General features: G+C 43.1%; 1 protein-coding gene across 1 annotated transcript in view; it reads right to left on the bottom strand.

Annotated features, from left to right (window-relative positions):
• LOC122561887 (semaphorin-3E-like) overlaps positions 1-23,494 on the bottom strand; it is a 309,586-nt gene that overhangs the window by 67,223 nt on the left and 218,869 nt on the right. Inside the window, exons 7-8 of the mRNA XM_043714219.1 lie at positions 15,987-16,129; positions 10,662-10,776 (exon numbers count right to left, since the gene is read on the bottom strand). Of these exons, the coding sequence (XP_043570154.1) occupies positions 10,662-10,776; positions 15,987-16,129 (258 nt within the window). The remainder of the gene's footprint in view (positions 1-10,661; positions 10,777-15,986; positions 16,130-23,494) is intronic.

Genomic DNA, 23,494 nt, shown 5'->3' with positions numbered 1-23,494 from the left:
GGGTGTGGACCTGACGAGGGAGTCACTGAGGGAGTGGTCTTTTCGGAACACTGATAGGGGAGGGGAGGGAAATATATCCCTGGTGGTGGGGTCCGTTTGGAGGTGGCGGAAATGACGGCGGATGATACGTTGTACATGGAGATTGGTGGGGTGGTAGGTGAGGACCAGTGGGGTTCTGTCCTGGTGGCGGTTGGAGGGGCGGGGCTCAAGGGCGGAGGAGCGGCAAGTGGAAGAGATGTGGTGGAGGGCATTGTCAACTACGTCTGGCGGGAAATTGCGGTCCTTGAAGAAGGAGGACGTCTGGGTTGTACGGATTTGGAACTGGTCCTCCTGGGAGCAGATGCGGCGGAGACGAAGGAATTTTGAATATGGGATGGCGTTTTTACAGGGGGCAGGGTGGGAGGAGGTGTAGTCTAGGTAGCTGCGGGAGTTGGTCAGTTAGTCTAGGTAGCTGTGGGAGTCGGTCGGTTGTCTAGGTAGCTGTGGGAATCGGTCGGTTGTCTAGGTAGTTGTGGGAGTCGGTCGGTTGTCTAGGTAGCTGTAATAACCCTTGGGTGGCAACTTTGAGGGATCTATGTACTTGCACACCCAGATCCCTCTGTTTCTCCACACTGCCAAGAATCCTGTCTTTAATCCTATATTCAGCATTCCAGTTCGACCTTCCAAAATGCATCACTTCGCATTTATCCAGGTTGAACTCCATTTGCCATTTCTCAGCCCAGCTCTGCATCCTGTCTATGTCACGCTGCAGCCTGCAACAGCCCTCGATACTATCAACGACACCTCCAACCTTTGTGTCATCTGCAAATTTACTAATACACCCCTCAACTTCCTCACCAAGTCATTTATAAAAACTACAAAGAGTAGAGGCCCAACTACAGAGACCTGCGGGACCCCACTCAACACTGACCTCCAGGCAGAATACTTTCCATCGACAACCACTTCTGCCTTCTGTCAGCCAACCAATTCTGAATCTAGATAGCCAACTCTCCCTGTATCCCATACTTCCTGACTTTATGAATGAGCATATGATATAGAAGCAGAATTAGTCCATTTGGCCTATCGAGTCTGCTTGTCATTCAATTGTGGCTGATTTCAACCTGTTTCTCAACCCTATTTTCATGCCTTCTCCCCATAACCTTTGATCCCTCTTAGTAGTCAAGAACCTATCTATCTGTTTCAGTAACTTGGCCTCCTCTGTTACAATGGGTTCCACAGATTCCCCACCCTCTGGCTGAAGGAATTTCCTCTCACCTCAGTTCTAAAAGATTGTCCCTTCACTCCTAGGCTGTGCCCTCACGTCCTAGTCTCTCCTACTCAGAGAAACACCTTCTCTGTGTGTACTCTATCCAGGCCTCTCAGTATTCTGTAGGTTTCAATCAGATACTCCCTCATCCTTCTGAACTCCATCAAGATCAAGAGTCCTCAATTGCGCCTCATGTGACAAGCCCTTCATCCCGGGATCATTTTTGTAAACCTTCTCTGAATCCCTTTCAATGTCAACACATCCTTCCTTAGATATGGGGCCCAAAGCTGCCCACAATATTCCAAATGTGGTCTGACCAGATCCTTTCAGGGCCTCTAATGTACATTCCTGCTCTTGTATCATAGTCCTCTCAAAATGAATGCTAGCATTGCATTTACCTTCCTAACTGCTAACTGAACCTAAATATTAACCTTAAGAGAATCCTGAACTTGGACACTTTGTTCCCTTTATTTCTGAAGCCTTTCCCATTGAGAAATTTGTCCAACTGTGGATCTGTTTTGTATTTTTTGTTGATCTAATACATCAGTACTGCAATGCACAATGACAATACAAGACTCTCTCTGAAGAGTTTTTGAATAATTTGGTTTCAACATTATTCAGTTCTATCATCACCAGTTATAAGTTGTCCGTGAAATGGTCCCATGATCTTTTGACAGATGCAACATCCATAATGTTATCTTTATATTTCTCAATGAACAAGATCTAGAACATTGCTTCCAAGTGATTTATTTGTTCTTCCTTCCAATTACTTCATTGCATTTATTAGTCATAATGCAGCCACCCATACATGTGGAGACTAAAACAGACTGAGTAACCATTTTGTGGAATAACACACTCAGATTGCAGACAAGTTCCTGAGATTCCAGTCATTTGTCAGTTCAATTCTCCATCCTGATTCCATTCTGTCCTTGGCCTGTTCCAGTGAAGAATCTCATCAGTCAGCTCATTGCAGTGCACCTTCTCAACTCAGTGTCTCGTCTTACAATTACAGATTATATGCCTCCAATTAATTTTAACTGATCTTTAATTGTTCTGAAGACGGGTCATTGGATCTGAAACATTAGACCTATTTATCTCTCTATCGATGCTGCCAGACCTGCTGAGCTCATCCAGCAATTCCTGTTTTTGTTTTAATGACATTTTGTTGCTGCAGTCCATCTTATTTATTTCTTTATCCCTTCATAGTGCATTAAGTTGCTGCTATGCAGCCATTCACCTTTCATCTGTTTCTTTACGATGCTCATTAACAGGCCTGTTGGCCATCAAGACATATCTCCCGTCCTCCAGACTGTCCCAGACAGTTCCTTTTGTTCTGGATCACTCTCCAATCCTAAAGGTCCTCACAAACGACCATTTATCTATTTCTCTGCCCACAGATGCTACCAGTTAAAGCATTATGGGTGAGGCGGAGGACATGGGAGATTTCAGATGCTTCCAGTGAAATTGAGTAAATTGTTACTCAGGTCAAGTCATACTATTAAATATATCATCTAACTCATGCATAACTATTAAACTAACCACACAAGTACCATCACATTTCCTCAACTACATCTCCACCAGATCACTTACAACCCACAGACCCTACCCAAAGCCCTGCCTGAAACATAACTCAACCCTTACCCTGAGCCAGACCCAACACCACCCATTACCACTGGATCTGACCTGATCTGATCCATATCACCACCCCCAGACCTGATGAAAGGTTCCGACTGAAACATCTCTTCTCCCCGATGCTGCTTGACCTGCTGAGGTTTTTCTAGTTCCAAACTTTATCTGACAGACCTGATGCCTACCCTTCATACTCCCCACTTCCCCCCAGACCCGATATCCACCCTCCACACTCACCACCCCCAGACCCGGCACCTACCCTTCCACACGTTCCCAATGCAGACACATTACCCACACGCACCATTCTTCACCCCAGACCTGACACATACCATCCCCGCTTCCCCAACCAGACCCACACATACTTACCTATCCTCCCCACCCAGATTCGGCACCTACCTACCTATCCCTCCCACCTCCCCACCAGAGTTGGTAGTTTGGCGCATCACTGAAGCCAAGCGCCAACTCACGGACACCTCCTCCTACTGCCTCCTCAAATGCAACCTTACCTCCCATCACCAAACCATCATCTCCCAGACCATACACAAACTCATCACCTCAGGGGATCTCCCATCACTCTCAACAACTTCTCTTTCCAATCCTCCCACTTCCTCCAGACCAAAGGGGTAGCCATGGGCACCTGTATGGGCCCCAGCTATGCCTGTTTCTTTGTCGGGTATATGGACCAGTCCATATTCCGCACCTACACTGACACCAGCCCCGACCTGTTCCTCCACTACATCAATGACTGTATTGACACTACCTCGTGCTCGTGCTCCCACGAGGTGTTGAATAGTTCATCGACTTCACCAATACATTCCACTCCTATCTCAAATTCACCTGGACCATCTCGGACACCCTTCCCTTCCTGGACCTCTCTATCTCCACCTCCGGCGACAGATTCAACACGGACATCTACTATAAAACCACTCTGTCCCACAGCTATCTGGAGTACACCTCCTCCCACCCTGACTCCTGTAAAAATGTCATGCCTTACTCCCATGTCCTCTGCTTCATCTGCATCAGGAGGACTAGTTCCACATAGAACTTCCCAGAGAACAGAATTTCCCCTCCCACTTGGTCAACAATGCCCTCCAGCACATCTCATCCACTTCCTGCACCTTCACCCTCGAACTCCACCCCTCCACCACAACAAGGACAGAACCTCCCCCCGTCCTCATCTTCCACCTCACCAACATCCTCCGCCATTTCTATCACCTACAAACAGACCCCGCCACTCAGGATATATTTCTCTCCCCACTCTTATCTGCGATTTGGAGAGATCATTCCCTCCACATCTCCATTGTCAGGTCCAAGCCCCCCATCAACACATCCACCCTCCAGGCACCTTCCCCTGCACTGCAAGAAGTGCAAAACATGCACCCACACTCCCCCCCCCTCACCTCCATTCAAGGCCCTAAAGGATCCTTCCACATCGACAGAAATTTACCTGTACCTCTACCAAAGACATCCACTGCACCCATTGCACCCAATGTGATCTCCTCTACATTGAGGAGACAGGACACCAACTTACAGATCATTTCAGAGAACTTCTCTGGGACACCCGCACCAACCTACCCCACCGCCCCGTGGCTGAACACTTTAACTCTTCCTCCCACTCTACCAAGAACATGCAGGTCTTGGGCCTCCTCCATCGCCAAACCCTAACTACCCGACGCCTGAAGGAAGAATGCCTTGGAACCCCCCAACCACATGGGATCAATGTGGATTTCACCAGGTTCCCCATTTACCCTTCTCCCACCTTATCCCAGCCCCAACCTTCCAACTTGTCACTACCTTCTCAAACTGTCCTAATTGTCCATCTTCCTTCCCACCTATCTGCTCCACCCTCCTCTCTGACCTACCACCATTACCCCACCTTCATTTACCGATCATATTCCCAGCTACCTTCCCTTCAGCCTCAACCCCCTCCCATTTATCTCTCAGCCCGGGCCCACAAGCCTCTTTCCTGATGAATGGCTTGTGCTCGAAACATTGATTCTCCTGCTCCTTGGATGCTGCCTGACCTGCTGTGCTTTTCCAGCAACACACTCTTCAACTCTGATCTCCAGCATCTGCAGTCCTCACTTTCTCCCAGAGCCAACATTCCGTCACACCACTTTCTGCTGGACTGGATTTCTCTCACCCATTCCAAACTACCCTAAACATTCATTAATCATGTTTCCACCTTACAGACTGGCACCCTGTACCTTTCCCACTTATCATCCTAACTCTGGTTCCCTACATCCTCACCAGCTGGCACCCTATCCAGCCGGCAGCCAATTCCCTCCGCCCAACTAGGAAACTGCCATATCAGCACTCTAAACTCACATTTACCTTACTTACAGTAGCTGACACTTCTGACAATATTCTGGCAATTGTACTGAAGATGTGAGGTCTAGAACATGCTTTTCCACTGGCCAAGCTGTTCCAGTAAGTTACAACACTGGCATCTACCCGACAATGTGGAAAATTGCTGAGGCATGTCCTGTACACAAAAAACAGAACAAATCCAACCCAATCAATTACCTCCCTACAAGTTGACTGTCAATCATCAGTAAAGTGATGGAAGGTGTCACCAACAGAGCTATCAAGCAGCACCTTCTCAGCAATAACCTGCTCAGTGACACCTCATTCCAGCCTTGGTTCAAACATGGACAAAAGAGCTGAATTCCAGAGGGGAGGTGGGAGTGACACCTCTCGACATCAGTGCTGTTTTAGACCAAGTGTGGCATCAAGGAGCCCTAGTAAAACTGGAATCCATGGGAATCAGGGAGAAAGCTCTCTCCTGTTTGGAGTCATACCTGGCACATTCATGGGTGGCACAGTGGCTCAGTGATTGGCACTGCGGCCTCACAGCATGAGGACCCAGGCTTGACTCCACCCTTGGGTGACTGTGTGTGGTTTGCACATTCTCCCCGTGTCTGCATGAACTTCTGCCAAATGCTTTGATTTCCTCCCACAGTCCAAAGATGTGCAGGTTAGGTGGATTGGCCATGCTAAATGTGGGGTTACAGGGATAGGGTGGAGCAGGCGCTAGGTTTGGGTGGGAGGATCAATGTGTATGCGATGGGCCGAATGGCCTCTTTCCACTTTGTAGTGATTCTATAGAAAGATGATCATGGATGTTGGAGGTCAGTCACCACAGCTCAACAACATCTTTGCAGGAGTTCCTCAGGGAAGTATCCAAGGCCCAAACATCTTTGGCTGCTTCATTAATGACCTTCTCTCCATTGTAAGGTCTGATGTGGAAATGTTCACTGGTGATTGCCCAATATTCAGCATAATTCGTGACTCCTCAGATACTGAAGCAGTCCATGTCCAAATTCAACAAGATCTGACAATATCCAGGTTTAGGCTGTCAAGTAACAGTCAATGTTGTTGGACAGGACAGATTGTTAGTGATGTCTACTGTTATGAACTTGACACTCTCAACCTTCTCCACCTCAGCACTATTGACAGAGACAGGAGAGTATCCTCCACTCTGCTTCCTGAAGTCAATGAGCCGCTCTTTCATTTTGCTGACACTGATGGAGAGATTGTTATCTTTACACCATGCCACTCAGCTGTCTGTTTCCTTCCTGTTGTTTGAAATTCGACCCTCTATAGTGGTTTCACCAGCAAGTTTGTAAATGGAGGTAAAGCTGAATTTGGTCACATAGTCGTGAGTGTAGAAGGTGTAGGGTAAGAGGCTGAGTGTGTAGCTTTGTAGGTGACTGGTGTTGAGGATTTTTGTGATTGAGGTGTTGCTGCCTATTCTTACTGATTGGGTCAGGAAGTCAAGGACAGGGAGGGGAGCAGAGTCTTAGGTCTCAGAGTTTGGAGATGTGTTTGCCAAAGTGGAGCCAAAGTCAATAAACAGAAATCTGATGTAGGTGTCCTTATAATCTGAGTGTTCCAGGGATGAGTGTATGACCAGGGAGATGACATCTGCCATGGACCTATTGTGATGGTAGGCAAATTGTCATGGATCAAGGCAACCTGAGAGGCTGGAGTTGATGCGTGCCATTACTAACGTATCTAAGCATTTCATAATAATGAATATCAGAGCCACCAGGCAGTAATCATTAAGGCATGTTGCCTGATATTTCTCTGGCACCAGGATGATTGTGATCTTCTTGATGCAGTTAGGAACCTCACATTGAAGTCAGAGGAAGTTAAAGATGTCAGCGAGTACTCCTGCCAGCTGGTCAATGCAGGATCTTAGTGCATAGCCAGAGACACCATCTGGGCTAGTTGCTTTCCCTATGACAAAGTTCAGAGGCAGACTTGTTCACAATCTCCTCTCAGAAATGCAGAGCTCCCTCTTATTGTAAAAAATGAAAGGCAAGAGTGTCACTCCTTGGAAAATCCAGTTCAAAGCTGGCAATGAGAGAGAGGTTCCTGCAGTCCTTTCCAATTATTTGACCATCAGAAATAAGCTTTGCTCTTCCAGCATGAGCTGGGAGCTCATTATGTCAGAATGTGACTGATTACAAGGGATGTAGAGCATCGCTTCAAATATCCGTGCTCCCTGAGCCATCTCCTATCAGTGTGTCTTTATTCTGGTTTGTAAAGGACATTTCTGTCTCCAGGGATACCAGAGATGGGAAATATCGAATATAGTTGCTGGTAAGTGTTTCAATTTACACAGTTCCATCATTTAGTGTCCTTCCCCAGGGCAGGATTGACTGGTACGAGAAGTCATAGTTTGAAGATATTAGGAGGAAGGTATAAAGGAGACATCAGAGGTAGATTCTTTACGCAGAGAGTTGTGAATTCATGGAATGCATTGCTAGTGGTGGTGGTGGTGAAAGCAGAATCATTAGGGACATTTAAGCGACTGCTGGACATGCACATGGATAGCAGTGAGTTGAGGGGTGTGTAGGTTAAGTTACTATATTCTACATTAGGATTAAATCTCGGCACAACATCGTGGGCCAAAGGGCCTGTTCTGTGCTGTACTTTTCTATGTTCTATGTTCTATGTTCTATTGCAATGGGGAGCTTTTTTTCCCTGTTTATTCCCCAAGATATGAGTAGCACTGACGAAGCAGACTTTTAATGCTCATCCCTAAATATCTCAGAAAATTTTATGGAACCAGATTTTCCTAATAGTATTTATTCTGACCTTTAATTAAAGGAATTCTGTCCTAAGAACTCTATTTTGTTGCATTCAGAAAATAGGAGACAGTGGCATTGAAAATATTTGCTCTGTTTTAATGTGATTTCTAAATAAATCCCAGCAATTCTTTAGCTTGTAAATATTTTAGATAAAATTGTTGCCACAATTATCTTGAAACAATGCCTTTAAAATAGAATGACTGAAATAAAAATCTCTGATTTAGATTAAGTCACATGCAATGGGGACACACACATTGTTGTCAGTCTCTGTAATCCAGATTACGGAATACAAGATGCAGACTCGAGGGGGTGAATGGCCTACTCCTGTTACAGTTCATGACCTTACACTGGCTTTACTGGTATTCTTTCATGAAAGCTCCCAGGAATATAGGAAAAAAGGTCAGCCTCGAGCCTGTTCTGCCATTCAGTGAGATCATGACTGACTTGTGCCCTAACATCAAAGACCTACCCTTGGCCCATGTCCCTAATACCTTTGCTTAACAAAAAATCTCTCTGATTTAAAATTAATCATATCCAGCATGCACTACCATTTGTGGAAGAGAGGTCCAAACATTACCACCATTTGTGTACAGAAGTGCTTCTTAAATTCTCTCTTGAACAGTCTGGCCCTAATTCTCAGACTGTGCCTATTAGTTCTAGAATCTCTAATCAGTCCAAATAGTTTGTTATCCTCCCTGTCTTTCCTGTTAATATCTTGAAGGCTACGGTCAGATCATCCCTTAACCTTCTAAATTCAAGAGAAAATGGGTCTAATTTGTATAACCAATCCTTTTAACTTAATCACTGAAGTCCAGGTATCATTCTTGTAAATCTACGTAAATCTTGTAAATCCAAGACTATATATCCTTCCTGAGGTGTGGTGCCCAGATCTGTTCACAATAGTCCAAGTGGGGTCTAATTAGGCAGTATGTGTATGTACAGCTTTATGCTCCAGCCTGCTCAATAAAAAGGTCAGCATTCCATTAGCTTTTTTGATTATTTTCCTCACCTGTGTGTGACATTTTAAAGATCTATGATACTGAATCCCCAGATCTGTTTGGAAATCCACTGCATTTAACTTCATACCATGTAGAAAGTACCCTGTTCTATCCTTTCTCGGTCCAAAATGGATGACCTCACACTTGCTTCCATTGCCCAGTTTTGCCCATTTACCTAATGTATTAATAAACTGATGCACAGCACTCCGGTAGTTCAGTGGTTAGCCCTGCTGCCTCAGCGCAAGGGACCCAGGTTTGATTCCATTCTCACGTGACTGTTTGGAGTTTGCACATTCTTCCTGTGTCTGTGTGGGTTTCTTCCCACAATCCAAAAGATTACACAACACCAGGTTATAGTCCAACAGGTTTAATTGGAAGCACTCGCTTTCGGAGCAACGCTCCTTCATCAGGAGGTTTAAGACACAGAATTTATAGGAAAAGTTTACAGAGTGATGTAACTGAAATTATACTCTGAAAAATACCTTGATTGTTTGTTAAGTCACTCATCTGTTAGAATGACCGTGTTAGTTCTTTGGAAGTTAGTCTTCCAATTAAACCTGTTGGACTATAGCCTGGTGTTGTGTGATTTTTAACTTTGTACACCCCAGTCCAACACCGGCATCTCCAAATCAATCCAAAGCTTGTGCAGGTTAGGTGATTTGGCCCTGGGAAATTGCCCGTAGTGCTAGGTGCATTGGTCAGGGGGAAATATAGGGAAATAAGTCTGGGTAGGTTACTCTTCAGAGGGTCGGTATGGGACTTGTTGGGCTAAAAGGCCTGCTTCCACGCTGTAGGAAATCTAATCTAGTTTAGTTGCATGGGTTCTGTGCAGCTGCCAAAAGTTTTACAATTATTTTTCTGGATTTGCTCAGATTACTGCTTCATGTTTTATTGTGTCTGCCAGTTGCTGTGAACCTTAGTGAAGCTGCTGTGTTTTTCTTGATGTGGATGGAAGCTGTTTGAAACCTGTGTACAGTTTATCAGACAGAGGCTTCATTAGCATGCTCCTGTTGTCCCAGCCAATAGATTAGATTACTTACAGTGTGGAAACAGGCTCTTCGGCCTAACAAGTCCACATCGACCTGCCCAACTCACCCATTCCCCTACATTTACCCCTGTCCCTAACACTACGGACAATTTAGCATGGCCAATTCACCTGACCCTGCACATCTTTGGACAGTGGGAGGAAACCGGAGCCCCCGGAGGAAACCCACACAGGCACGGGGAGAATATGCAAACTCCATACAGTCAGTCGCCTGAGGCGGGAATTGAACCCGGGTCTCTGGTGCTGTGCCACCCACGACATCTTGCACACACTGATGCCTCATTGCTAAAGCTGGCTATCTGGTCATTATCACTTTTGGGCAGTTTCTGTGCACGGATTGGCTGCTGTGTTGCAATACAGACAACACGACAAAACAATGTCATTTCTCATAAAAAAACTCTGAAATATCCTGAGATCATGAAAGAAATGAGCTTGAAAAATACAAGTTTCACTCAATATACAGATATTTTCTGAATCAATCTGTTCTAAGATGTTGAGACACACCTCTGGAGTAGGTGGGGCCTGATCTTGTGCCTCCTGGCTCAGAGGTGGAGACATTACCACTGCACGACAAGACACCCCATGCTGCCATATATTTTATCAGCATTATATGAATTTAGCTTATGTCACCGGCAATTCTTTACCCATTTCATCAAAATGTGTGGCAATCCCATTCGGTCCCAACACTGAGCAGACCAGTCTGGCTTTGATGAAAGTGCTCCATTTATTCACCAGCACACGTCGTCCTCCAATATCATTCTGAGGAGAAGCATATCAACAAATGAGAAAATCACAATCCTCATCAAGGGATCATCAGCATGATTTATTTTTATCTCTCCAATTAAACTAATTATTCGTGTGAATGTAATGTACATTAATGCATACTACAGTTGCACTGATAGAGGAGGGAGAACTGTCAGGATTAAAAGCTAATTAATTCAGGAAAATTATTTCTCATCACAAGTAGTTGCACATGGTCTAACTCTAAATGAAGCATTCAGATGGTGGTGATTGGTTTCTTCCGGAATCGATATAAACTTTCAACTGTAAATTGATACAGTCCAGATGTATTTCAAGTGATTCCTATCCTCTAGAAAGAATAACATTAATGAGTAGTAAGCATGATACAGATTTTTGATGTTGTAATTTGACAGAAATCCTTGGTTTGTTTCATCATGAGCTGATAATAGATGAAATGATTTGCTCTGAGCATTCAACTTCTGAAGAGGTGCTGATGGGCAGGTTTTCTTGCAATTTTCAGAAGAAAATGTGTTCAGGCTCATTGCTGCAGGAATGATTTCTCTTGGGGTGTGAAGTGAAGGGTTTTGCACACACAGAATGTTAATGTAATAACAGAATAGAATAACAGAATCTCTCAGAAGTTAACACAGTTATAGAGTCACAGAGATACACAGCACAGAAACAGAACCTCTGGCCCATTTCCCCCAAGCCGACCAGATATCCTAAACTAATCTAGTCCCATTTGCCAGCATTTGGCCTATATCCCTCTAAACTCTTCCTATTCATATACCGATTCAAATGGCTTTCAAGTGTCATAATTGTACCAGCCTTCACTGGCAGCTCATTCCATATCTGTACCACCCTCTGTGTAAAAGGTTGCCCCTCAGGTTCCCTTTTATTTCCCCTCTAACCTTAAACTGTTGCTTTTTAATCCTCGATTCCTCAAATTGAGGGAAAAAGACTGAATGCATTCACCATATCCATGCCTCTCATGATTTCTACATCTCTATAAGGTCTCCCCCTACGCTCCTATACTCTAAAGAAAAAAGTCCTATCTTGTCCAACCTCTTCCTATAACTCAGACCCTTGACTCCTGGCAACATCCTTGTAAATTTCTTTCCACTTGAATAGCATCTTTCCTATAACAAGGTGACCAAAACTGAACACAACACTCCAATTGCAGCCTCACCTATGTCCTGTAAACTGCAACATAACTTCCCAGCTTCTATACCCAATGTCCTAACTAATGAAGGCCAGTGCGTCAAAAGCCTTCTTCACTGCCTTATCTACCTGGGACTCCACTTTCAGAGAACTGTGAACCTGAACTCCAAGGTCCCTCTGTTTCACTACACTCCTTAAGGCACTACCATTCACCATGAAACTCCTACTTTGATATGACTTTCCATAATGCAAGTCCTCACACTTATCTATATTAAACTCCATTTGCCATTTCTTGACCCACTTCCTCAGCTGATCAAGGTCCTGCTGCAATTTCTGATAACCTTCCTCACTGTCCACTATGCCGTCTATTTTAGTATCATCTGCAAACTTACTAATCATTGTACATTCTCATCCAAATCATTGATCTAGATAATTAACAGCAATGGGCCCAGCACTGACCCCTGAGACAGTCCACTAGGTGCAGCTCTCCAGTCTGACAGTCTTCTGGGGCACTTGACTCAACTCTGGTGAAGTCTGAAATATTGTGGCCAGTGACTCTGCAATTTCTTCCTTCAATATCCTTGGCGGCTGAACTGGTCCTCGTGTCCTGTCAACTTACCGTACAACTGTCTGTCGAACATTTCTGCCATTTCAATATTGAAGTGGATGCTGAACTGGAGCAGTTCATTGACTTCATTCACATCTTCCACCCCACCCTCAATTTACTTGGTCCATCTCGTACATCTCTCTCCCCTTTCTTGACCTCACCATTTCCATCTCTGGTGAGTCTCCAGACGGATGTTTACTACAAACCTACTGACTCCCATAACTACCTGGACTACACATCCTCCCACCCAGTATCCTGCAAAACTCCATCCCATTCTCCCAATTCATTCACCTCTGCCACATCTCCTCAGATGAGGAGACATTCCACTCGTGAGCATCCTACTTTGAACAACATGCTTTTCCTCCCTCCATCACCCAGACAACCCTACACCGCACCACTCCCATTCCCATTCCATCACTCTAAACCTGCAATAAAGATAGAAGCCCCTTGTCCTCACTGGTGCCACCCCACCAGTCTCTGCATACAACACATTATCCTCAAACACTTCTGCCATCTCCAACTAGACCCCACCATCAGGAACATCTGCCCCTCCCCGCCCCTCTCTGGTTTCCACAAGGACCGTTTCCTCTGACAGTCCTTAGTTCATGCCACCCTCACCACCGTTCCCCCAGGTACCTTCCCCTGCAACCAGACAAAATGCTAAACCTGTTGAACACCACCACCACCCCCTCATCTCCATCCAGGGTCCCAACAGTCCTTCCAAGTGAGACAGAGGTTCACCTGTCTCTCGTCCAACCTAGTTTACTGCATCAGGTGCTCCTAATGCAGTCTTTTTGACATCAGGAAGACCAAACTTAAATTTAGGGAATGGTTCACCAAGCATCTCAGCCAGGCCCGCAGGGGCCAACTGGACCTCCCAGTCACCGTCCATTTCAATTGCCCCAGTCATACCCTTTCTGACATGACCACCCTTGGCCTCCTCCATTGCCAAAACAAATCAGAGCTCCGATTGGAGGAACACCATCTTATCTTCTGCCTGGCAAGCTTACAGCCTGGAGGACTCAACATTGAGTTCTCCAATTTCAAATAACCTCTCTCCCCATTCCCGACTACCTTCTCAGCCCCTCCCCATCCCTTACACTCCCTGCCACCAACTGGAATCATTCCTCCCATTGACCAAGCAGGTCATACGCTCTAACTGTCTTCATCTAGCCCCACTTCACCACCCTGCTCCCGCCACCTCCTTTATCTGCAGCAACCCCCATACCCATCCCCAGCCCTGAAAATGGGTTACATCTGAAACATCGACTTCTCCACCTCCAGATGCTGCCCGGCCTGTTATGTTCTTCCAGCCTCCTGCCTGTCTACTATCAATATTGAACCTAGTCATCATGATCTGGTCTAAATTCTCCTCTTTTTTAAGGAAGGATGCAAACTATTCATTTAATAACTCAACAATCCCTCCTGCTCCAGATGTAAATCCCCTTTCTGGTCCCTAATCACTCCTAGGAGAAAGTGAGGACTGCAGATGCTGGAGATCAGAGCAGGGCTTATGCCCGAAACGCCGATTCTCCTGTTCTCTGGATGCTGCCTGACCTGCTGCGCTTTTCCAGCAACACATTTTCAGCCCTAATCACTCCTACTCCACTTTTACTATTTCTGCTTAGAGATGACTTTGGGACACCCCTTGAAGTTCGCTACCAGTTTTTTCTCATAATTCATCTTTGTTTCTCTCATTTGCTTTTTAAGCTCCCCTCCTTTGAAAAAAGGTGGCAATTCAGTTGCATCCTGTGACAGTATATAAGCTCTCAGCTCAAACCAGGTTTTGACTTTGGGATAGAAGAGACATGATGTTTCAATTGCCTGTGAGGAGCTCATTCTAAAGCAATTGGATAATGCCTATTCAGTAGCATGCTTCACTCTCGCTCTGTGTTCACTGATCTACATTGGCTCCTTGACAAATACATCTCCAGCCTCACACCTCTCAAAAATATCTGTGTCCTCTCAAATGCCATATGCATTGTAAATCATAATATCTTTCCCATCATTGGTAACTGTGACTTCATTTACCTAGGGGCCAGGATCTGAAATACCCTCCCTCACCTCTCCACCTCTCTTTTAATATGCCGTTCAAAACCTACCTCCCTGATGAATCATTTGGTCATTTCATCTAGTTTCTCCTAATTAACTTAGTATCCCATATAACTTAACATTGCTCTGGTGAAGCACCTTGGTTATTTCATTATGTTGCAGGTGCTAGCTAAATATAAGTTGTTGTTGTTGAATGCCTGATGACTGATGAAACTCAGATATAAGCTATTCTTGGAGTGGAATATAAAGGAGATGCTGGGAATCAGGTGGAGAGCTTGTCAGAGTCTTTGCTGCCTCCTCCCAGGAAGGAACTTTAGCAGAGACATTTCCCAGAATCAAGGACTTTGGAAGGGGAAATCCCATTAGACAAGAGCCGCTGGTCATTCCCATTGAGAACACGTTTCTCCTCCAGAGGGCTGTTAGTGATTGGGAATTCTTAGGGTAGAGCAGTGGGAGCTAGCCAAGGTGGAGGTAGACAGTTACTCATTGACAAGGAGTCAAACATTATGGGAGACAGACAGGAAAATGGAGAATAAGCTCACGATCACATCAGCCATGGTCCAGTTGACTGGCACATCAGGCTTGATGGGATGATTGGCTTATTTCTGGTCATCTTCCTTGTGCTCTGAAGTACAAAGCAATGAAAGTTCTGAAGGAAGCACTGATCCCCATAAATACAGTTAGTATGATACTTTTGTTAGGTTTTGTTATTTTTCTACAAAGTGAAAAACAGACATGGAAAAGATTGTTTACTGTTTAGTTTCTGACAGGAGCTTGAAAATGAGATAATGAAGCGACAGCTGGTGGTAACATTTGTTGAATTTGGATTTTGTTTTGTTTCAGTTCTTTGGGCACAGAATGTAGACAAGTTAAAATGTTTTTCCAGTTAGGTCTTGAACAAGTACTTCTCTTCAGTATTTACGAACGAGAGGGACCGTATTTGTTGAATTTGGATTTTGTTTTGTTTCAGTTCTTTGGGCACAGAATGTAGACAAGTTAAAATGTTTTTCCAGTTGGTGATGGTACCTCTATTGATCTGTACTAAAATTAATGATGTGATGACTTCATTTCTGGGTACTTAATCTAGGTTAGAAGTTCGGCACAACATCGTGGGCCGAAGGGCCTGTTCTGTGCTGTATTGTTCTATGTTCTATGTTCTATGTTCTATGTACCTCTATTGATCTGTACTAAATTAATGATGTGATGACTTCATTTCCTTTCTGTTCTCTTTAAAAAAAATACATTTGACTCTAAATTAGATGACAAAATTTAACTGTGAAATGATGTGCGTGGGATTATTTCCGTATCGGGGGGTTGGTCTTCAGCTTGGTGTGAGGGGAGATAGTGGAGAATAGTGATGAACATAGCTATCTTGTTCTAATTTTGGAATCACACAATCTTTACTTACAGCACAAAGCCTTCCCACCCTGGAATAGTGCGCAGGGCTACCTCCCTCTGTCTCCAGGGCTTTCTCAGTGAAGAAAAAGTAAACTTTGTCATCATCTCTGTCATCATTGTCTGCAATCAGGTGAGCAGCAACAAACTTGGGCTCTGTCAGAAGATGGGATTATTTATATTAGTGACATATTCCAAAAAAAGGATACCTGAGAAATAGCTGATAAGTGGGTCTTTCAGATGATTCCTGAAGAAGGGCTTATGCCCGAAACGTCGATTCTCCTGTTCCCTGGATGCTGCCTGACCTGCTGTGCTTTTCCAGCAACACATTTTCAGCTCTTTCAGATGTACTCAAGGTACCACCACATCAACAAACAGGATGGACAACCCATGGACAGAAGAGTATTGTCATTCATCCTTTGAACACTTCATCTGAATGATAACCTTCAAGCCCTTATAGTACTGTCGATTCACTGATCCAATCTAATGATATCACTCAAAATCAAATATCATGGTGAAAGTAATTTCCTAATAGATGACCAGCTCTGTGTTAACATAAAAATAATTCATAAAGCATTTCTAAAATGCTGAGTGTATCTATAAATTACAAAGTTGAAATAATGAGTCTATTTGCTTGGGGTATATTTTCAATCATGATTCAGACACACTTATTCCTAAACAACATGGCATAGTTTGTAATATCGATGATACAGAATACAAAACCAATCAAATATTCAGCTACAGGAGATGAAATATAAACAGAAATTGCTGGAAAACATTAACAAGTTTGGTAGCATCTGTAGAGAGAGAAATAGTTAACAGGATGAATTTTGACCACCATTGCACTACACACACACACACACACACACACATACACTCCCTCACAGACTTAAGACACTTTACACTCATGCATACACTTTCTCACACTCACGACCCCCAACCCAGACAGACAGACAGACACAAACAGATAAAGACCCACATGCACACATATATTTTATGGGGTGAATTTATACTTGCAGGGTTACATTGTACTTTGCTCAAAAACTGCATGCATTCATGTAGAACTCTGAGCTTAAAAACTGCAAGAATTAATGTAAAACTCCATTATCTCACTTTTTAGATTAGAATCAATCTAAACATCATGGCATAGACAGAGAACACAGGGGGCTAACACCTTCAAAATATTGTCTCGCTATCACCATTGTTAACAGCTAACCCGAGAATGCAACCTTTTAAAAAAAGGTTTTGTGATTTACACATGAAAGAAGTGAAACAATCATGGTATTCTAACAGATGAAAGACTTAACAGACAATCAATTTTTCAGTTACATCACACTGTAAATTTTTGCTATAAATTCTGTGTGTCAGGATTGAACCCTCCACTACCACCTGATGAAGAAGTGTCACTCTGAAAGCTAGTGCTTCCAATTAAACCTGTTGGACTATAACCTGGTGTTGTGTGATTTTTTAACTTTGTACACCCCAGTCCAACACCAGCATCTCCAAACCATGACCTATTTTAGATGTGTCAACTTCAATCTGTTACTGGCTTTGATGCAAGGATAGAAAGTACGACTGCCAAATGCAGATGATATGAAAATCGATAGACAAGCAAGTTGTAATGAAGAAACAAAAAATTTACAAATGGATTTGGATAATTCAGGTGAATGGACCAAAATCTGACCAATGAAGTTTAACAGAAGTGTGAAGCTATCCAGTTTGGTTAGAGGAATGAAAAGACAAGCTGTTATCTAATTGGAGAGAAACTTCAGACTGCTGTGTTGCAGATGGACCTGACTGTCCTTGTGCATGAATCACAGCAAGGTAATAAGGATGGCAAATGGAATTTTGACATTTATTATTGAAGTGATGAAGGATAAATTTGGAGAAGTCTTGTTGCAATTGTATAAGGCAGGTGAGATTTGGAGTCCTGTGGACATGTTGGTCCCCTTACCTTCTTGCATTCATTCACAAGATGTGGGATGTCAGCCAATATTTCTTGTCAATCCATAATTGCCCAGAGGGCTGTGAAATCACATATAGACCAGACCTGGTAAGGGTGGCAGATATCCTTCCCTCAAGGACATCAGTGAAGTAGCTGGATTTTTCCACAATAGTCAGCAATGGCAGCTTTAACCTATCCTCACTAGAATTTAGACGAGTGAGAGGAAATCTAAAGGGGATTGACAAAGCCAACATAGAAAGGAGGTTTCCTCATTTGGAGCAGTCTAGAATGTGATGTCATAGTTCTAAGATAAGTGGCAGCAGATTGTGGGAGAGATGAGGAGAAATTATTCTCTCCAAATGGTTGAGAATCTGTGGAATTAACTAGCCCAGGTGCAAAGGGCATCAGGACACCAAATAAATTTAAGGAGAGGGTTTTTAATTAGTAACGAGTTGAAGGGTTATGGAGAGCAGGCAGGTGTCATAGACCAGACCAGGTCCCCTCAAAATGTATTCAGAAGATAGCCTAGGCCCCAACTTTTTCTTATTTTTAAAAATAAGTGTAAGGCATTATATTCTGGATGCAATTCCATTGGTCAAACTACCAGGCTTGAAATAAAAATACACTTTATTCTTATAGTTAAAATACAAATGTAAGAAATAAAAAGTGGAATAACAACTCTATTGAAAAACGTAACAAAATAATAGATTACTTCACTACTAAACATCAACTGTTCCAATATAGTAACATCACATAAACACATCCTTGGCAAAGGCAAATTCAATAAAATAGGTTGTCTCCAAGCAAAGCTAGTAACAGGGAGAACCCCAGCTTTTAGCTCTAAATGAGAAAGGAGTAAGAGCATTCACATCCAGCTTCAAGACTCCAGCAACTGCTGAAAGCTAACACTAAAAACTTTGGTTCTGTGAGAGCTTGGCCTATAGCTGGCTTTCAAAATAATACACATGATAAAATAAATCCTTCTTAAAGGCACAGCATGTAACACAGGAAAGTGGAGTTGAGGCCAAGGTGAGATCAGACATAACTGTATCAAATGGAGGATCAGGCTCAAGGGGCTACATTTGCAATCTCTTGGTCCCAGTTCTTCTATTCAATAAGATCCACAGGGTCTTTCCCTCTGCCCCACTGAGATTTCTTGCTGTAGCATGCAAAACATACCTTATTAACTTCCTACAGGGTTCCAGTGATGACACTATCAGCTGATGCTAGCCTGGTTCCTCCCCTCCCCCTACCCAGAGGAACTCACTAAACTGATGCGAATAATTCCCCTGATGCATTTGGCTGAGAAACATCACATTATGATGATGGGTCAGAGCACAAAAATATTCAGACATTTTTAACGCTCCATTCCAAAATCAGTTTTATTTTAAGAGGACTGCGAGGATGATAAAATGGCTGCAGGTGAAAATTCAGTGACGGCTGACAAACAGTGTGAGAGACCAATGGCAAATAACATCTAAAGATGCCAACTTACATTAAACAGATGGGACTGTGCTCTGTCATGACTATAAAGATTATAAGGGACTGATGACCCCTGTACCCCATTGTGGATAATGTCCCAAGCTGCAGATTTTTTTTTGCATTTGTCATTTGAAGAAAACACAAAGACAGAGGTTGACAAATCAGTTTCAATATATTGGAGTTTGCTACTGAACTGAATGCTCTCATGTACTCGTCTAGGTTCGGGCATTAGCTTGCTATGAAAATAAAACCACAGTCTCCCCATTCCCCCTGTTCTGAAGGTAAAGACCTTTTCTCACATTTGGTATGAGATGGCACCCAGCTAACAGGACAACAAAAGAGACAGCCCATCTCACCCAGAATGCCAATAATCTATTTTCAAAATGAACCCAAACAAAGAAACTTATAGTAGTCCACAAAGCTAAGAATGCTGAGAGTAAGATTAGGGCCAATTGAAGATAGTAGTGGGAAGTTGTGTGTGGAATCTAAGGACATAGAAGAAGTGCTTAATGAATACTTTTCATCAGTATTCACATTGGAAAAGGGCAATGTTAGTGAGAATATGGAAATACAGACTGCAAGATTAGATGGGATTGAGGTTGACAATGAGGAAGCTTGAGCAATTTTGGAAGATTTGAAAATAGATAAGACCCCTGGACCAGATGGGATTTATCCTCGGATTCTCTGGGAAGCCAGGGAGGAGATCACAGAGCCTTTGGCTTTCACTCTATGTCATCATTGTTGACAGTAGTGCCAGAAGACTGGAGGATAGCAAATGTTCCCTTGTTTAAGAAGGGGAGTTGAGACAACCACGGTTATTATAGGCCAGTACACCTTACTTCAATTGTGCATAAGGTGTTGGAAAAGGTTATAAGAGATAGGATTTGTTATCTGGAAAGGGATAATTTGATTAGGGATAGTCAACGCGATTTAGTGAAGGGTAGGTTGTGCCTCACTAACCTTATTGAGTTCTTCGAGAAGGTGACAAAACAGGTGGATGAAGGTAAAGCAGTTGATATGGTGTATATGGACTTCAGTAAGGTGTTTGATAAAGTTCCACATGATAGGCTATTACACAAAATACAGAGTTTTGGGATTGAGGGTAGTTTAGCAGTTTGTATCAAAAATTGGCTGGCTGAAAGAAGACAGAGGGTGGTGGATGATGGGAAATGTTCATCCTGGAGCAGAGTTACTAACGATGTGTTGCAAGGATCTGTTTTGGGGTCACTGCTGTTTGTCAATCTTCTAAATGATCTGGAGGAGAAGGATGGTTTAGTAAATTTGTGAATGACACTAAAGTAGGCAGAGTTGTGGATCGTGCCGAAGGATGTTGTGGGTTACAGAGGGATGAGATGCAGAGCTGGGCTGAGATGTGGCAAATGGAGTTTAATGTGGAAAAGTGTGAGATAGTTCATTTCTGAAGAAATAATAGGAGTATAGAGTACTGTGTTAATGGTAAAATTCTTGGCAGTGTAGATGAACAAAGAGACCTTGGTGTCCAGGTACGTAAATCCACCCAGGTTGACAGGGTTGTTAAGAAGGCGTATGGTGTGTCAGCGTTTATTGGTAAGGGGATGGAGGAGCCAAGAAGTTATGCTTCAGCTGTACAAGACACTGGTAAGGCCACACCTGGAGTATTGTGTACAGTTCTGGTCACCGCATTATTGGAAGGATGTGGAAGCTTTGGAAAGGGTTCAGAAGAGATTTACTAGGATGTTGCCTGGTATGGATGGAAGGTCTTATGAGGAAAGGCTGAGGGAAGTGAGGCTGTTTTCTTTGGAGAGAAGAAGGTTGAGAGATGACTTCATTAAGACATACAAGATAATCAGAGGGTTAAATAGGGTGGACAATGAGAGCCTTTTTCCTCAGATGGCGCAGGCTAACACGAGGGGACATAGATTTAGGACAGATATTAGGGATAGTTTCAGAGAGTAGTAGGGGTTTGGAATGCAACAGTAGTAGACTCACCGATGTTAAGGTCATTTAAATGGGCATTGGGCATACATATGGATAATAATGGAATGTTGTAGGTTAGATGGGCATCAAATTATATTCACAGATCGGTCCAACATCGATGGCTTAAGGGCCTGTACTGTCCTTTACTGTATTGTTTTATGTTCTATGTTCTAATCTTAAAAATTGACAACTCAAGTGCCAACATCAATCAATAACCTTGCAATGACTGCAATATTCATCATCCACTTTGTGCAGCATATCGGAGATAGATTTATCTAACCTATGTTTTTTCTTTTTTTCTTTTTGAACTCTCTAATTTCTAAGCTGTGCTGTGTGTTACTAATTGTTCTAATATTTGATAATAAACTCTAGATGTAGGGTTGCTCGCTGAGCTGAAAGGTTCATTTCCAGACGTTTCGTCACCCTACTAGGTAACATCTTCAGTGCGCCTCTGGGTGAAGCGTGCTGATGATTTCTGCTTTCTATTTATATGTTTGGGTTTCTTTGGATTGGTGATGTCATTTCCTGTCATATAAATAGAAAGCAGAAATCATCAGCAGTGCTTCACCTGGAGGCCCACTGAAGATGTTACCTAGTATGGTGATGAAACGTCTGGAAATGAACCTTCCAGCTCAGCAAGCAAACTTATATCCCGAACCTCAACCTGAGTTACAAATCTTCTCAAAACTCGCCAACTGATAAATTCATTCTGGTTGTTAACTCAATAAAGCCTGGTTAATTTGGCCCTTTTTAAAGGTAACTTAGTCTGGGTATGGAAGAAAGCTATCCATAAGGGAAGAGACCCTTTTTAAATTAACCTTGTTCTGTCTAAAGATAAAATAATGGGGCAGGATAATAAAGGGGAGCCAATATACCCCTCCTCATCCAGAACTGAACATATTGCCATGTCTGACCTGGAATCTTGAACATTGCCCAGGGACTGGTTGCATCAGTATGAGATTCTGTTACAAATTGAAATGACATTCCATCACCTCATCCTTTCTAGCCCCATATCTCCCCTACATGGGATTGAGAACATTTGAATCAAGCTCTCTGAGAGTCTGCACAGTGTATCACTTAGAACAAAAGCAGGCCTGAGCTCACAAAGTAATAGTTTAGAGAAAAGCTTCCATTCATTTTATTCATTGACAGGATGAAGGCGTCCCTGGTGAGGCCCAGTATTTATTACCCAACCCTAATTGCCCAGCAGATAGTTCGGAGTCAACCACATGCTGTATGTATTCAGTCTCATAGAGGCCAGACTAGGTAATGACGGCAGATTTCCTTCCCCAAAGAGAATTTATGAAAGAGATGGGTTGCTGATTCCAATAATCAGCAACAGATTCGTGGCCATCATTAGCTTCTTAAGTCCAGATGTTTATTGAATTGAAATTCCACTATCTGCTGTGGTGGGATTCAAACCTGGGCCCCTAGAACATTACGTGGGTCTGGGGATTATCCAGTGATAATACCACTTGGTTGTCACCTCCCCTCAATTGAGGCATTTACTATAATTTGAGTAAATGTTCCAATTACTTAAACCTCTATTTTTTGATAATAACAGATTTTCCTGTGAAAGGCCGAGAAAAAAAATTACTCTGTCTGTCTTCTGGTATAAGCTGTATCTGAGATTGATGAAAACTGACTTTGGAAACTGTGATTGATTTGCACTTGGTCCGAAAGGTGATACAGAAGAACTAGTCTTGGGAAAAGAAACAGGTGATCAAGGAGGAGCCAAACTTTAGGAGGCAGAGAGAGGGTTTGCTTCTTAAAATATGAAGGCTTTGCCCCCCCCTTTGGGATGATGATTCATTTTTTGAACATTGAGATTGAAAGAGGCACATTCAGAAAATAGGCAGTAAAATAAATCAACAAAATGAAAAGAAAGAAAAGGAAGGCTTTTTTTCTGAGCATCTTTGGATAAATGTGTTCCTGAACTGTCAGGATTAGATGAATGGATAGTGAAATGAAACTCGTTAATGGGATATAAATTTCCCAAGAAAAAATGTCTTGCATGTGTCTGAAAATGAATTTACTCAGAGCTGGTCAAGTGATATTTTCAAGGACATGAATGGACTGTTCTGTATAATCAGAGATTCCTGGACAGTCAGTCAAGGTTATTCTGCAGCTGAATTATT

Source organism: Chiloscyllium plagiosum, chromosome 23 (genome assembly GCF_004010195.1).
Source record: "Chiloscyllium plagiosum isolate BGI_BamShark_2017 chromosome 23, ASM401019v2, whole genome shotgun sequence".
Taxonomy (NCBI): Eukaryota; Metazoa; Chordata; class Chondrichthyes; order Orectolobiformes; family Hemiscylliidae; genus Chiloscyllium; species Chiloscyllium plagiosum.
This window is presented reverse-complemented; position numbering and strand designations above follow the sequence as displayed.